Source organism: Meleagris gallopavo, chromosome 1 (assembly GCF_000146605.3).
Source record: "Meleagris gallopavo isolate NT-WF06-2002-E0010 breed Aviagen turkey brand Nicholas breeding stock chromosome 1, Turkey_5.1, whole genome shotgun sequence".
Lineage (NCBI taxonomy): Eukaryota > Metazoa > Chordata > Aves > Galliformes > Phasianidae > Meleagris > Meleagris gallopavo.
In genome coordinates this window covers 103,269,947-103,287,738 of record NC_015011.2, presented here as the reverse complement: position 1 = coordinate 103,287,738, position 17,792 = coordinate 103,269,947, and the positions used below count along the sequence as shown (strand labels likewise).

The 17,792-nt window shown below is 39.8% G+C and overlaps 1 protein-coding gene across 1 annotated transcript; it reads left to right on the top strand.

Moving 5' to 3' along the window:
* Window positions 1-5,083: 5,083 nt before the first annotated feature.
* MRPS6 (mitochondrial ribosomal protein S6) lies at window positions 5,084-17,135 on the top strand. The gene is made up of 2 exons (XM_010723106.3): window positions 5,084-5,245; window positions 16,507-17,135. Exons 1-2 carry the CDS (start codon window positions 5,148-5,150, stop codon window positions 16,685-16,687), a joined length of 279 nt encoding a protein of 92 aa, XP_010721408.1. The 5' UTR covers window positions 5,084-5,147; the 3' UTR covers window positions 16,688-17,135.
* The last annotated feature ends 657 nt before the right edge of the window (window positions 17,136-17,792 follow it).

Sequence of the window (17,792 nt, the reverse complement as noted above, 5' to 3'; positions counted from 1 at the left end):
GACATAATTTTATGCTACTGTTACTACATCGAAGGGAATTTGAAGGCAGTCATGCTAATTATGATGAAATTCTTTTTGTTCAGGAGGATGTCCACTGATTTTTAAATGCTTTGTATTAACTGAGTGAGTAGTCAGAAGAACTTGAATGTAGTCCTCACTAACCCTTAAAACTAAGTATTTGGTGCCCATTTCCCTTTTTCTCTCCAATTTCTTCTAGGACAAGAGCTTTGGTGCTTTTTCAGCCAGTTCTTTTTATTACTGTTCTTTTGACTTTGTCATCTCATGAGCTCCCTCTGGCCAGCTAACTAGATGAAACTTGGAATAGTGCTGCAGACTTTTTAGATGGCTCTAATTTCAGCCACAGTATTGCCCTTTCCTTTAGGACTGGGTGCGAGTCTCCTTGTTTTTTTTCGGAGATGTCAGCTTTGAAAGCTCTCTTTCAAACTCTTGCCAAGTTTCTGCCCCACCTGAGAAATGCATATTATAGCTTCAGCTGATGAGCTCACATCCATTTAGCCTCCAGTAGGACAAAAAATACTATGCCTTCAGCATGTTGCCCATTTTTTTTGTTCCCCAGTTTTTTAAATATACTTGCTTAATGCTTTCTGAATTCTTTACAACTGATGAAAGCTGTAGTAGAGTTTTTACTCATGCTGGTGGTGTATCATAAGTTCCCCTCACAAATAAGTTGTTGGAGCTGTGTTGCAGTACTTACTGGTTATTACTGTGCATTTGTGGCTTTGATCCTGGGCAGCAGTTCACTGTACCCCTCATCTGTTCCTATTTTTGCAATCAGTTGAGATTCTGAAGAAGTCTGTGCATTAAATAACTTTCTGCTCACTCATATGATATTTATGGTACACTGAAAAGAGCCCAAAAGCACATACCCATACTGTAACTGTAGGACTTCTACTAATCTTTGACTCAGGGAGGCTTTGGAGTGAAAGAAGGGGTGCAGCTTAGACAGACACGATTGACTGATAAGCTCAACTTTGCATGGAGGCTGTCTGCATTTGGAGGCTACGGTGATGGTGGGCCCAAAGGAATGGGTATTTGTGGAAAAGCGCTTGGTTATCTTGACATATGTAGCTACTGCAGTGTTGGCGGCAGCAGCATGAAGTCCTCTCTGCTAAATGCGGCCACAGTGTTCCGCATCCATGGAGAAAGCCAACCGCAGACAGAAAGTATCTTTTGCAGTGCACCCCTCTTGTGTTTGACAATTGGCTACAGGGTTAACAAACTAGTTAGCACACTTTCACTTGGGCAGCTGTAAGTTTTAAAAGCATGGGATAGAGGATTGAGGGAGTTTGATCTGTAGATAACAGTCCTTCAATTTTCCTGGGGCAGTTTTCCAAGTATGTATTTTCCAAGTAAAAGCATTTGGAAAGTCTGCAGTGGCTGCCCCCCTCTTCCTTCCCTATCCATAATGGGGTCACTAGTTCTGCATCTCCTGAAGGATAAGGTAATTATTGCCAAACGGTGAATGGAGTTCACTGATGAAGTTCACTAAGTTCACTAAGGGTGAACCCAGTTGAAAGGGCTCTGGCTTAATTATGCACCCAAGAGGATGAACAAGGACTAGAATTGCATACCAGGGCTTACATGCTCTTTCTAACACTTCCTGCTCTCCAGCATGGGTATTCTAGCACTGGCTGCCATTTGCTCCTGGGTTTTTTTTCTTCAGTTTATTTTATTTTTTTTTATTTTCCCTCCTTGCTTCTCCACAGTTGTGGTACTAGAATAACTGCTGGCTGTTTAGGAAAAAATGTTGTGGCTTCTGGGTTGGGAGCCAGGCAGTACCATTTCCTATGTCCTCAACTGGTCTGGCTCTGAGGCAAGCCAAGGAACCTGTGTCTGTGGATATTATGGTTAGCACAGGCTAGCCTATATATAGTTTGGTTGATGGCTTTAGGCAAGCTATGGTGAACCATGATCTTTTTTGGAGAGGAGGAATGAGAGGGGTTGCAGTGACAAGCTTTCAAAACCAACAATTAGTTTATGTTTTCAAAGTACTTCCACAAATGGAGAGGTTGCAAAAAAGCGTAATATTTTACAATTCTGAATGTAGAAATCTGTGGCTTTCTTTTCTTGTTCTTTTTGTTTTGTTTTGTTTTTAAGTATATAGGACGTTATCTTAGATTTCATTGTGTTTGGAAACTGCACATCATGTTGGACATGCTGCCACTCTAGGAAAATGCTGATTTGTTGGCAAGTATAAAAGATACAGAAAGCCTAAGTGTCACTTAAGGGTAGGAGGGACGCAGAGGAATAAACTTATCCAATACATTTAGCTTAAGTATGCATGGTTGTTATATTTTGAACGGAGCTCTGTTTGTGGATCAGAATTTTTTGTCTGAGTGGGAAACAAGTAGCAACAGTAAACGTAATGATATTTTTATTCATTAATCTGACAGATTTTTCCTGTGATAAGTGCTTGAGCACCACAGAGGCTTCTGCAACCAAAGCACACAAGCAGGCACAGAAGACTTGAATGGCAGATCCTATTCCTTTCTAACTGTATGTTTTCCAGCCAAGTGTTGGAAGCACTACAGGTGTGCTGCAGTGCACAAAATACTGAAGCTGTTAGATTAACTACCCTTTCTTTCCTAAAGCTACTTTTTTTTTTTTTCATTATTAATACAAGTAAGTAAAATGCTAGTGGTCTTTGTCAGATTCTGATTTTGAATTCAGAACCTCCTAGAAAATGATACTTGTGTCAGTGCTTTTGTTTCACAAAAGCCGTAGTTGCTATTTTTCTCTTCTTTCTTGAAGCTGGATTTCTGGTACAGTTCTTGCAGCATGAACCTATGGATGTCATTAACAGTTTTGTCACCCTGCTTTTTGGATTGTCTGTGCAACACTACGAAGCAGCCACTGTTAGAATAGGTGTCTCACCTGCAGCTCCTGATTTGGATGAGTTTTGAGTGCTGAGATCATGTGTTAATGGAGGTAGCATAAAAATGTATCTAGAGTTTGAGCCAGATTCTCACATCTTTGTGTCTTTTAAGTTGTGTCAAAGAGCTGTAAAGAACTTGAGAAAATAGTTGTTCATGGAAAAAGTATTGAGAGGAGCCCCAGCTCTGCTCTCACTCTGTTGTGTTACAGCATTTGTGGAGTGTGGAAGATAGGGTCAAATAAAGCCAAACTGTTACCTTTCTCTGACTGTTACTGATACTTCTCCAGTAGCAGAAATTTGTTTTTTATTATGATAAGAGAAAACATGATTGTTTTGGAGTTATTGTGAAAATGTCACTTGGTCTACTTGGCTTTCCAGATGGCATGATTTATATGTAGACTTCATGTGAGGGCTGTATAGTGTACCAATCCGTCTGCCAGTCTCTCTTTCTGCCAGTCTCTCATTCATAAGTTTTGAACACACTGGTTTTGTTGCAGGTAAGCTTGAAGGAAGAGACTGAAGTCAAATTTAGGCACTTGAAATGTTTGTGAGAACAGCTTGCTTTGTGGCAAGAAGGTGGAAAGATATCCCAAGTCAACAGAAAAATGATTTTCCTGTTTCTGAGCTAAAATATTATTTAAATTAATATAGTACAATGCATAAGCTGTTTTAACAATGCCTTCACCCTAATTTTTCATACTGTGACAAGAGATACATTTAGTATTTGTCTCTTGTGAGAAACATTAGTTTTAATGCATTGAAGAACATTGGCAAGGTAGTGACATTTCTTCACACTTGGACTTGTCTGGTTGCTTTGATGGTTTTACAACATAGCCTAAATGTACATTGAAAACAAATTCCAGGCATTTTTGCTTGGGATCTTTGTGTTGAAAATAAATTTCCCAAACGGTTCATCTAGCAGGTGAGGAGGAAATAAAATTTCTGGTTTATAGTTAGGAGCAGTAGGTGCAGACTCTTGACTTTCACAGGTTAGTTAACCCATGGAATCAAGAAATCATTTCAGAATATCTGTGCTCCTGGTCTTTCCAAGAGCAGTCAACATTGCAAAATGTTGCCTGTTGAACACCTTTACTCTGCATTTAGAAGCTCTTTCTTATCACCTTTCATCCTGTGCAAAATGAGAGAAATTCTATACGCCGAGGCATGGACTATACCACATTCTTACTATAAGATTATGGTACCTTTCACCAATTTCCATTAAGAGATTTGGATGCTAAATGGCCCTTCTTTTTAGAGTCACGAGGCTAATTTTGAGTAATCTTCATTAAATGATTCAAATATTACGGAATATTTTTTTTTTTCCTGCCTGAGAAAGGGCAGTACTTTGAAAACCAGCTCTTTCATTACTTTATAATTTACAGCTATTGCCATTTCTACAGACAAGTAGACTTGGGAATATACGTTGATGTGAAATTTTGCAGGGAGCTGGGAATAACACTTTGTGGTTTGTTTTGTGTTCAGTCTGATGTCCACTTGCTTTCCTTTCCCTGCAAGAGATTGTTTTTTTTTCAAATACTTGTCACTGAGGGCGTACCAAGTTTGCTGTTGTATAAATTAGTGTTTTGAAAACTTTATTACATTTTCATAGATATTACCAAGTGTCGCTGCTGAAATCATTGCATTAAGCAAGAAAATATTGCATCTGTTTCACTTACTGTTTTTTGGCTGCCTGTTCCTCATAGTTGTTCTTCTGAGGAGTGAAATCTCTGCATGTTAGACTAATTACTGCATGCCAGTTCTTTCATTCTTAAACAGGCTTGGATGTCAACTACGCAACTGTAATGGGACATGCAGCAATTTAGGCAACGGTCCAAATGTCTATTATATGTATACTGTTGAAGTGATGGTGCAAAGTGAATGTAATGCTGATTGTTATCTCCAGCAAGCCACAGATTGGTATTCCCCATAATGTTCACTTTAAATGTTTTGATGAGCAATATTAACTAGCATCAGTGGTCCAAGGATCTTTCAAACTGTTGTCAGTTCGTAGTTGCTCTATGCCATACATATTTACTTAGACCTGTGCAAGGATCTGCCAAGGTGATACCAGGTGAGTTAAGTCCATTGATTACTATGCATTCCCTTCTGGTACTTAGCCATACAAATGCACATGTTGATTGTAATCACATGAGGATAATGAGATTTGTGTACATTTCCTGCTCTCTTTTTATTTTTTCTCTCTTAAAAGCCTGAGACTGCAGCTGTGCTGAAGCGCACTGTAGAGGCTCTCATGGAGAGAGGAGCCATTGTGAGGAACCTCGAAAACCTGGGAGAAAGGGCTCTGCCGTATAAAATCTCCAAGCACAACCATCGCCACAGGAGAGGAGGGTATGCATGATGCATTTTTTTCTTAAAAGCCTTTCAGTGCTCCTATAAAATGTACTTATGTAACTGTCATCATCTGGTCTTCCTTGTGCTTCTGGGGAGTAGATAGGTGATGTCTGTCACCTCAGCAAGGCTTTGCGGGGCTCTTTATGCATGCGTTGCCCTGTTTTGTGCCTCTTTGTTTTGCCTGGTGTTGGCTTCTTGTTCGTTTTTAGATGTCATGTTGTGTGTGGCCCAAGTTCAGGCCTTCAGAACTGCTTTCCCTAGTGTACACAATGTTATTTTGTTAGGGCGTTTTTACGTAACTGTTTTCCAAGCCAGTCAGGCTGTTTACTGATAAAAGTCTTACTTAATCTGCTGGTTGCTAATTGGCAAGATTGATTCTTTTTCTCTAATGCATCTGAACTAAATGTTAATCACCATATGTATCCCGTAGGACTTGTGTTTGTGGTACAGTTGTTAAAGATGACCATGTAAGTGCAGCTCGCTTAGAGGATAAATGGTTCCAGTTGCCCCCAGAGACAATTCTCAACTGACCCATCAGGTGCCAGGCTTCTCTGGGGCTGGCTGGGTGGGTGCTGTGGATTTCACTCCAATCGTTCACGTTGGTGTTTGTTGCTCCTTGGACTTGAAATGGAGGGTGGCTCTCCTCTAAGGTTGAGAAATGTTGCTAGGCAACCTGTGCTGTGCAGCACTGGGCCTGCCTGCGGTAATCCAAATAACAATTAGCTGCACGCTTCCCCCATCCTTCCAGTGCAGCTGGCTGTCATCAGTTGGCTGACCAGCATGTGTGCCACCTTCCTTGGTTGTCATTTGGTACCAGAGAAAATGAGGTGATTCCAGAGGTGTGCTTTTTATCAAGCCCTCCTTAGGTCATTCCCTGGGGCTCTGCTCCCTCTGCTGAAGACATCCCTTCTGTGAAGGGGAGCACAGCAGGCTGACAGAAAGGATAGAGAGGAAAGCCTCCGTGGTGTGCCAGTTCCTTACCAAAAGCAATGGCACTGTGGCTGTGAATTTCTTGCACTCTTGCTCCATGGTGCCTCTGATAGTCTGCGTTCAAAATGTGGCTCGATCCTATATGTTTTGCGTTTTAGTCTTGCTGTCTCCACACAGGAGCTAATCAAAACCTTGTCTCAAGACAGAATTATTAATTGCCTCATTCTTTTCAGGGTGATTAAGCAAAGTGAGGAGCTAGTATAACTTATTTTATTATAGATGGGAGCTAAGGCTGAAGTTGAGACTTCCAGATTTTCTTTTAGAGCACTTAACACCTTGAAACACTTCAACACCTTGGATCACAGTTTCCCCTTGGTTTGTGTAGCAACAATTTTGAGGTCAGGTCTTGGTTTCTTCAGCAGGGAGACCAAAAGAAAAGAATGAGAACACAGTAGCCAGACAGAATTATGTAACAGAACTGAATAGAAGACATATCACAGAATCGCAGGGGTTGGAAGGGACCTCAAGAGATCATTGAGCCCAACCCCTGCTAAAGCAAGTTCCTTACAATAGGTTGCACGGGTAGGCATCCAGACGAGTCTTGAATATCTCCATAGAAGGACACTCCACCATATCTCTGGGCAACCTGTTCCAGTGCTCTGTCATCCTAGCCATAAAGTTCTTCCACATGTTTATATGGAACTTCTCATGTTTAGGCTATTAGTTTACCGTGTTTTAGGCTATTACTCCTTGTCCTATTGCTATGCACCACTGAGAAGAGTTTGGCCTCATCTGTTTGCCTCCTGCCTCCCTTTAGATATTTATAAACGTTAATCCTTTCTCCAGAGGATCTTTCAGATATGTAAGCTAGTTTAACTTGTTTACTACAACAGATTATCTGTTTAATAGAGAGAAGGAGGGGGATCAGTATATTGTAACCCTCTTCTTTGCAGTCTTTAGAGGAGATAGATTTTCTGTTTGAGGTTGGGTTTTAGTAACAAATAATTACCATGTTTTAAATCATGGTCATGAAGCTGTCAGATTAATGTGACCATTGCTGTTTTTCCTCCACCTCCCAGTTCAAGTATCTCTAAATAATTAGCCTTCATTCTGCTTGCTGTGGATTTGGACACTCTGTATTTGAATATGGTAGTTCCCTGCTCTCAATTGTCTGGCTTCTTAAAAGGGAGAGGTGATTAAAAGTGTGCACTACAGGAAAGAATAATGTTATTTGGATAATTTAAATTCAGGAGAAACAATATACTATAACGGGAAGCAGCAGCAGTTTCTGGACGTAGTAGTGTGGGAGAAGGCATTTGTATGTATATGCAAGGGAGGTTGCAGTTCACTGTGGGTGATGGATTCCTAATACACTACTTGATATTTTATATGGTCTGAAGAATAACTTACTAAGGATATTAAAAATAGTATGGGAACAGAAAGTGAAAAGTCAGTTCTTTGTCCACCTCATAAAATCAGTCAGTTCTACTTTACAGCACCCATAAAAGTAACTTTTTTTTTTCTAATAGGAAAACATTAAAAAGAAAGGGAAAGAAAACTTCAAGATCAAGCTAAATATACACCTGTATTCACTAAGTACAGTACTTACTCATCTAAGATCTTTGTTTCTAAATAACAAGTTAACTCTGCTTGTCTCCTCTTCCATACCAAGTTGGTATTGAGCATTAGATTGAACAGCATATTAATCAGTGTGGTCTCTAACTTTTTTTTTTTTTTTTTAATTATTCTGGGCTTCTTCTGAAGTGACTCAAAGGGCTTCTGTGAGAGTGCAAGTGATGCTACCTTTCTGCAGGGAGAGTGGTGAATCTTTGAAAGCTTTTTGTTTTTGAGGGGTGGAATTGTTTGTTTGTTTAGTTTTGTGATGCTCAGCAGAGCTCTTCAGGTAGTTTGTTTTCTGAGAGCATGTAGATGTCATGGGCTCAGGATGCACACTGAATCCATTACTTCCTTTGACCTCCTCTGTGGTTTTACTTTGTGAAAATTAGTGCAATACAATATTCATAGCACGGATCACAGCTTAATAGAGAGCATCTCTTAGAGACAGCCCTAGTGACCTCTGCACGAACCATCTTCCTGTCACTCAGAGTGGCACAGAGTCCCCTCAGCTGCATGGAGTATTTACTGGGAAGACAAAATGATTTTCCTGAACATCCTGGTTCCCTTATAAACAGCCATTGTTACCCAAGCTGTTTCCTTATCTTGACTCAAGGCCCATCAGCATGGCACTGCCAGCTGCTCACAGCTCTGCTGAGACGTGCTCTGCAGCATGTCGAGAGGCATCCTTCTCCCAGCCTTTTGCTATATGTTCTCTTCATTTAGTTCACTTTAATTTCATTTTAGTTAATTTAACTGTAATTCAATTCTTTACATACGGTGTGTAGCATAAAAGTGTGACTGACGGAGGCAGACAGAGGTGTCTTTAGTAAAGTGGCAAAGAATTAGACCTAAAATGCATGTCACTGGTCATTAAGCAGGTATCCTGAATTCTCAGTACGGATTTTTTCCCTCTCCGTTCTGTAGTGCTTCAACATCATCCATCTCAGCTGTACAGCATTACAGGCGCATTACAAATTTAAGAATATCCAGGAGGCTTAGTGGAGAATGAGAATTTTGCTGCCAATTGATCTTTAAAGCTGTGATTTTTCAAAGGTTGCCATAGGGGATAGTGGCCCACAGCTGTCACGGGAATGAACGGTTTTACTCCACCGGCAGCTTTGAAAACCTCAGATCACATGTAAAATTGACTTTTTTCCTCTGGAAACAATATTCACTGAGCAGGTGGTCCCTGTGCACTGAGTGTATATTAAAAGACATTTAGGTCTTTCTGTTAAGTGCATCTCTTCTGACAGAAAACAGCTTCTGTTTTTTAGAGATCTAATACTGACAGGCTTTGAGTTTAGGGAATTATGAAAAGAGTATCCTTCAGGAACTGCATGGATACATGGGGAGAATAAAACTCACAAACTATTAGTGGATTGGTATTTTAAATGGAAGTTAAAGTGACTACTAATTAATGGTGTTAGTCGCTGTAGCAGATCATTATTTTGTTTTTAAAGTATTTAAGAGTACGATTCAAGCGTATTCTTTAGCGTAACACAAAAATTCTTAACAAATTCTGTTCACGTTACAGATGAATGAAACGTGACACAGGCATGCTTTGGTTCCAGTGTGGGTTAGGTATATAACTAACTGTACTGGGCACTGAGCCTGAGTGACTTGCCCATGGCCATCACGTCTCCGAAAAAAAAACAATGGGAGAGTGTAAATAAGGTTTCTTGACTGTATTACCTAATGGATTATAGGTTTGTGCCAAGTGTTTGTTCTGTTAGCCATGACTTAACTGCTTTTGATACAATGTACTTGAGTTGCTTGTACATTTTTTTTTTTAGTACTGTATCATACATATAGGGATGTATTTATTTCTGGAGCAAACAGAAGCGAACTGATTTAAATTAAGTGTATGAATTCAGAGAATGTTAAACTCTAGATTTCTTTGCTGTTTAAAATGATACAGAAACAATGAATCTCTCAAAGCTACTTTCAAATGAAGGGTCTAGACTATGGCTTGCTGATGACATTACAGAGCCATTGCTGCCTATGTGGTCAGTGCTGAACTGAAGAATATTGCAACTACTTGTAAAATGATAGACCTCAGTAGTACAGTCTGTGGGTTTGCACTTTGTGGCATACCTGTTTTCTTTGGCCTTGCCAGACTATGCCTTAATCATATGCTTGTGACACTTCATGCTTCAAGGCATCAGATTAAGGAGCTGGTTTGGGGGAGGTGGTTGGTATGCAGGATATTTTTACTTCAGGGAAGCTGGTACAAGGGAGGCTGCAAAACAGATCTTTAAAAAATAGGTTTGAGGCACTCCTTTGGGAAGGTAGTGGCTCAAACGTTTTACAAACTAGGGTTCTGTTACACTGGAAGGAGCTATGGCAGGGGCTTTAGGGAGAAGAAAGTGGCCAAGCGTAATTGGAGTTTGCGTATTGCTGCCCTCTGGGTATCTTGATATGCCCTAGAGATTTGTTGTTAGAGATTTTTTGAAAATGTTACTTCTATTTATATTTTTTTGTTATTTCTATTGTAGAAAAGATGCTGTTCATCAGCCTAGTCAGTGCTCAAATTTAGTGCTGTTGGTACAGCACTGTGGTCTTTCCCTTCTGCTTTGCTCCGTGTGAATGTGCTTTCCCTTATTTAATCTACTCCTAACATAGTAATGGTTTTAGACCTTTCTTACATCTTTTACTTTTTCATTCTCTTTATTTGTGAATTCTCTAGCTAAACTGTGGAATAATTCTGGTTATTCATAACAATTTCCATGTTCTATCTGCCAACTTTTTCATTACCTTGGTTTGTTGTTTCTTTTCCCCCTTTAAAATCTGATTTTGAATAGGTGGCAGTGCTCATTTGTTATTTGCTTGTCTCTCAATCTTTTTGTTTTGCTCTTCACTCCAAGTTACCTCATCAACCTACTTGTTCTCTGAATTAACAAGCTCAGGTCTTACTTTTGTTCATGGTGAATTGTGCTTTGCAAGTCTGTCTCAACATGTGCTTGGGGAATTTTCTTTTGGAGTTACACGGGGACCCTCATAGTGCTGGCATATGCTAAGTAGCACAGGTACCTTCCCTTGGAGGCTGTCCTGGCTTTGTCACAAATCTCTCCCAGTTCCCCTTTGTGGTTTAGGTCTGAAGAAGTTTCTCCTTTTTGTGGAAGCACCTTGTGTTTTGCTTTTATGTGCCTCATGACTTCATGGTTCATTGCCAAAATGTGGACTTAAGGAAGAAGGGGAATGTGAGTCTACCTCATTTCCTTAGTGCCATGGTAGCTAATATACAAGGAATAGATAGTTATTGAGAGGAGTATTTCAGTAATTGGGTATGATGTTCTTTAAGAGACTGAGTATTTTGTAAGCTTATCTATGTGAATTATGTTCAAACTTCTCCTTTCCTACAATATAGGAACTGTACTTACACAATTTATTTTTAAGCAAGCAACTTGTGGTGGAATATTATTCCCTGAGGACAAAGGATGTTAAATTACTGTCCAGTAACCCATGCTATCTGGATATAATTTTACTTATTTTTAAGAGTGAAATAATAGTTATCCATCAGAGGTATTCTCAGGATTGTTTTCAGGTTTTCACAAACCAGCTCATCCCAGCCCTTCCTCATAAAATACAAGTGATCATATGATTGAAGGACTTCATCTTGCAGGTGATTCACCTTCACTTTCCCTCAGGTAGACTCCCTTGATTTTTATGGCTTCTGAAGGCCAAATTGGAGAAAAGAAAAACAGATGAAAGACCTTGCAAAGTTTCTTAATACCACCAGACTTAATTTGTAGTTAATGTACAGCCTGTGCTGTTTGGTTTGTTCAGATTTGAGAATGTCTTATGTCTTGGTCTGTTTCAGCAAAAAGGAATTCTGAATCTGCATTGTACTGGGGTCAGAACAAAACAAGTTTGAATACTTGAATATTCGGCATGTATGTAGTATTTTCTGTGAAATTGATTGTCTTCTTCCACTAGATGGGGCTTTCTCCATTGATGAGTTGAACCATTACTTTCCCTTCAAATGTTTTTGTCCACGTGTAAGTGTGCACGTACCTTGGGTATCAGAGTCCTGAAATGCTGTTTTTTTTCTTACCTTATCTTTGAGACTGCAATTTGCAGTTTTCTGCTTGCTAGAAGAAATGTCACAGTGCAATAATTTGAGATGTTGAGCTGCTAAGTGTCATTTTCTGGTGTGCTAAATTCTGTATCATCTTTGTGCAAGCATGTTGATTAAATGTAATGGCCGCTCCTAAACAGTAATCCTTTCAGCTGTCTTTGTGACAAATTTGCAGACTTCTCAAATGCTGCCCAGTGAGCATGGCTTCTAAAATACTCGGAATAGGTCAGGCTTGTTTCTGTTTTGCAGTGAAACAGTATTTTTCTATTTTTCTGCAACACTGCAAAATATCTTTCTGTTATTGAATTAGCTTAATAACAGGCATCTATGTATAGGTTTGGCAAATGAAATTTCTGAAGGCTGGACAATTAAAAAATATATATATTAGTTTTTCCCAGCGTACTGGTTTATTATGGATTATTTGAATGCCTGCTGTGGCACAGTTTAATTATTAAGATAACAGCTTTTGGTTTCAATCTGGAACTTCCCAGTCGCTGTCCTTGTGATTTTAAAGGGACTCCCATCTATTCCATGCATGTTTTTTAAAAGTTAGAAATAACACGTGCTAATCTTTCCAGCTACAAAATGATAATCTGTCTGAGCAGAAGCTCGCCTGCCTACCCCGCTGAGGACAAGTAGCTGCAAGAATTGAGGAAAAAAGCAAACTGTGGCTCTTCAAGAACAATGCAGTGGTTCCAAACATGAAGCGGGGGCATTCATGTAGCAAAGCAATTTTGTTAACAGGGGATTATCACAGTGAAAATGAATGTCCAGCTATTTTCACGAGAGTACCACAGCTTGCTTTCTTTGTGACAATTTCTTGTTCCCTTCTTGGGTGCTTCAGTTGTACATTTCCTTGCCTAATCTTCCACTTTCCCATTAGGAAGCTTACTTAGACTCACTGTTGCTGTGCAAAGGAAAACTTAAAGGCAAGATAGCTAGTGGAGCTTGAGCTTATCATCTTTAAGCATACAAATATTTTTGGGGCACAACTGTGGGACCATACAGTTTTTTCCGAGTCTACCATATGTGTGCTTTTTCCTCTGCTCCACGGGCACTTTGCATATAGAATGGCCTTAAACTGAGACAGGAGCTTGAGGTTAGATATTAGGAGGAAGTTTTTTACTCAGAGAGTGGTGACGCACTGGAACAGGTTGCCCAGGGAGGCTGTGGATGCCCCATCCCTGGAGGCATTCAAGGCTAGGCTGGATGTGGCTCTGGGCAGCCTGGTCTGCTGGTTGGCGACCCTGCACATAGCAGGGGGGTTGAAACTGGATGATCATTGTGGTCCTTTTCAACCCGGGCCATTCTGTGATTCTATGATTTACAAGTGAGTTTTGATCCAGGTTTTATTCAGGGTTCTTTGAAGCCATATAGTCTTTAGGGCTCAATATTCGAACCATTTCTGGCTTGGATATGTTAAAAAAGATAAATGAAACCTGGCGGGTTTTTTTGTTTGTTTTGTTTTCAATTTAAGCATTGTTTAAATATGTTTCACTGGGTAGTCTACTCTCCTGTGTTTACATCATCCTTCTATTTACAGTTGAGCAAGATGACAAAAATAACTGTGGTCTCATATTGAATCAATGGAATTTTCCTGCATTTCTCCCCTGATGACTCGACTGACTCCTAGACAGCTTAAATGCTTTTGCATTTCTGCTTGCACAAATGAGGTAGTTCCTCTCCTGTATTTTTCCCCATCTTTAAATCTCACTGGGATTTGCTTTTGCTTACTATACAAACAGCAGAAACAGCATGGTTGATCAGGGGGTCATAGATTGCTGGCTGAAATTGAGGCATGGCTTATTAGAGTGGGTGAAAGAAAGCCCATAACCTCATGACAGCTGATTTAAATGCATGTATTTGGAGGGAAGGTGTTCCGGATCTCCGCAGGAATTGCATTGTCAATTGTGTTTGCTTATTCTTTTTGCAGCTGTTATTTTCTTCTCTTCCTTTAATGAAAGAATAACATTTTTTATTGCTGGCCCTCCTTCGCTCTTTTTTACACAGGAATGCAATTGCTGCTTGTTACCTTGAAGACCGGTTGCTGTTTTAAAAAAAAAATGGCTTTGTCCTCAATTACTGCAGTTTTGTGTCCTCAGATAAAATACCTATTCTGCGAGGAGTCATAAAGATATGCTGCAACAGCTCATCCTCCCATCCCCCACTTCTCCTTCAGTTATCAACAGTGCGTCAGTGGAAATTTCCACCGTTTGCTAATGTGAGCACAAAGTTGCAAAGCAGCCTTTTGAAGGGAAAAAAAACGCCACAAAACCAACAAGAAAAAAATCTACTGCCTTTTTAGAAGCACAATGAAAAGCAGCATACCACTTGCAAGCAGAAATGAAATCAGATTCTGGAGAACTGGGATTAATACGGTGTGTCAAAGGGCGCGGTTTGCAAAATGAATGAATGCTCCTGCAAACTTAAAGCTAGGGGAAGGGGGCATGGGAGTGATGGCATGGCATCAGCTGGGATTTCTCCCCCGTCTTCCCTTATATTAGTCATAAGTGTGAGAGGATTGGGAAGGGTTCCTCCAATGGAGAAGATCTAAGTGGCATTTGTTAAATTTACCAGTGGCTTTTAATGGCTTTAACAGAAAAAGACTTTCCCTTTTCAAGGGGTGTGCATTTGTGCATTCTTCAGAATTGTTGTGCTACAATTCTAATGACTTGTCCAAGCTTCAGACTCATTCTTCTCCCTAGACTTTTAACCAGGTGGCATCTCCTGTTTTCTGATCGTCGGAAAATAGGAGGCAGATCATTTTTCCAAACAAATTAAGATGAACCCCGTTCCCTCTGTGGAGATTTGCAAGGAGTAGTGAGCCACCCTCCAAGCCCTCCTTAAGGCAAGCTGTCCCTGCGTCTCAGAGCAGCTCTTCCTGCTGCAGTCACCATAGCTGACTCAGTGAGCTGGCGCTGGTCCCCCACTCCTGCGATGCACAGCCAAGGCCTGCAGCAGTTGGGCACCTGTTCTGGAGGAGCGGCTTCTTCAGTGCAGGCTGCAAGGAGATTTCTTGCCGTCGGGCTCCTCACCTCACCTGGGGGAACTTAGTGCTTCCATCTGCTTTTTCTGAAAAAGTCTTCAGTCCTAAATTGTGACTGTTAATAGAGGTGCAGGCATAAGAGGTTCAGGATGAAGATGTCTGGCTGAGAAGAATTTTCTTTGCAGTGTTTTCCATATATGAATTTCACCTCTGTGTAGCAGTCCAGCAGATTTCTCGATTTCATTTCTGACCTAACAGGTCTCCTGTGTGTGTACTATTTCTTAGAGTTAATTGTGCAAGGCATTAGTTAGGTAAAAAGAGCTCTAATGCAGATCAGCAACATGGATGTGCATCTGTCTGTTTTTGGAGACCCTACCTCATGTATTTCCCGTTCAGTCTCCCATTCCAGCTGCTGGTTTTGGGGACTTATCCTCCAGGAATACCTCTATGGAAGTGATGTTCACCTTGATAAAAGCCTACGTCTCCTGCAGAATGCAGTCCTGTTAGGTACTGTTTTTAAATCCAACTGGAATGCTTGATCTTGCCTTGGTGTTAGTGATTTAAGAGTGCAGTTCTTGACAAATGTGTAGTATAACTTCATTTAAGGGATATTAGTACTTCCAGGGTATGTTTCAGGGTTATGTTTCTTGGGGAGATTCAGTCAAGATATTTACTACACTAATATACTTAGTATGTACTATACTAATTCGGGATAGTAACAGGCAAGCAATGTTCTCCTTTCTGTAGGTAGGCAGTAGGGTTTGTTCAGTAGATGGCAAAGGTAGTTGTGTGGTGGAGATGAAGTGCTTACCTGGAGCAGTGTATTTTATACATTCTGTGCATGTGTGGAAGGAAGACCTTTTCACTCTTGCCAAGATCAGCAAATCAGCACGCTTGTCAAATGCCGACTGTGCAAGTTGGCATTTCCTGAATGCAGCTTCAGCTCCTGCCCCCACATTGATGATTTAAGCTCAATTCACATTGGAGAGGTTCCTAATTTAGGATAAATCCATCTATTTGGTTGTACTATATTGTTTGTGGGGTTTTTTTCTTTTGTTTTTGCTTTTTGTTTGCTTTAGTTTTGTTTTTCTAATTTGCATTTAGCTCCAAAGCAGAACTTTGAAGAAGTATGCCTATGTGTATGTAAGCTTCAGATATTTCGCACTGATATTTGTTTCCCAATGAAACGATGCTGTCAGTTCAAAGGAGAATGCACGTTGTAAGCAAAGTTAATATTCCACCAAAAAACAAAACAAAACAAAAACCAAAAAACAAAAAAACACATATTATTCAGATGATGGTGACCCTGCACATAGCAGGGGGGTTGAAACTAGATGATCGTTGTGGTCCTTTCCAACCCAGGCCATTCTATGATTCTACGATTCAGATCCAGGTATGGAGCAGGTACAAGAAGATTAAGTTCTCTCTAATGTGCTGTGCAACCAAGAAGAGTTCAGACTGAGCCTGCTTGAGTTGAACTTTTCATATTTGAAATCAAAATAGTATGGAGTTTTTATTTAAAGAATTCTGGTAGCAGAACTTTAGGAAAAAAAAAAAAGAATTTCATTTGAGATATCTCACTGTTATTTGAATTCAAGTTGTAGTACAGGTATTTTGTTTTATTGTTATGTGTGTTTCTCATTGCAGGTATTTTTTGGTAGACTTAGAGGGCCCACCTTCAATTGTATCGACCATGATGGATCATTTAGGACGTGATATTGATGTAATTAGACGTGCTTTTATAAAGTATCCTGTGTCAAAGACAGAAGAATGCAGTGGCATAGTCCCTGTCAACTATGAAGACAAACTAATTCCCAAGAAGAAATGAATACTCTAAATCGCATGTTTGAAACTTTTAAGTGATTTTTTTAGTCCTGCTTTTGAATACAATTTTGATAAGTAATGTCCATCAAAAATAATCAGTTTTAGCTATGTTGTGTGTGGAATAGTACGCTTAAGTTATTGTAACATTGGAGGTTTCTTTTAAAATTGTTTAAATAACTTGAGTAGAATTAATCTGTGTGCTTATCTTCATGTTTGACAGCTCTGAAAATGGATTTTCTTTTCTATTAGAATATTACAATGATAAGATTTATCCATCATCACAACACTCAAAATAGCATTCTTTTCCAAGGATAGATTACTTAATAGTATGCATATTTACATTAGAGATTAAGAAGTCTACAGTGTAAATATAGCACAATAGTATGTGATCTGTTTGAGGATTTTTTGCTTGTTTTTGGGGAAAGGTAATAAAAGTGTGATTAAAAATAAAACTTGACTCATTTTTTATGACCAGAAAAGGTACAAAAAGAAATGACTCACGCTGCCAAAAGACGTGCCAAATTTTTCTTTATGGTCATGTGAGAACTGTGTTCAAAGTACAGGTAAAGAGTTACTCTGTATACAGACACCAACTGGCATTTGAGAGAATGACCATAGTGTTGAGTGAAAGAAGAAGAAAAGATGTTTTGTTTTTACCATCAACTAGACCCAGACTGGACATTGGAATGGAGGAAAATGTTTGTAGGATGGACGTTCCTTCCACACAGGTGTGAGCTTAGCCAGGAGGAGCTGTGGGATTGTAAGTCTGTGCTATGGGGTTGGATTTGTGTGCTGCCCTTTTGCTGATCTGCTGAGAATTGAGGCTAACAGCATATGAAGCACAAACTACAAATAGAAAAATACTTAAAAATGTGTTTTACACAAGTTTCTCAGAAATTTTTCTTAATGGGACATGAGCAGAAACCTGTAGCCTAAAGAAACCATGATTCCCATCATCTTTCCTGATTTCAGTCTTATGTGAAGTTAGTGCTTAACTCTTTTTGGTCACCTACCCATTCACAGAATAAATTGGTGTTCCGTATGTAAAACAGAGCAAGGTTCTCCCTTGTGTTACCACCCGTGCAAGCTTTTCACCTACACCTCCTTCC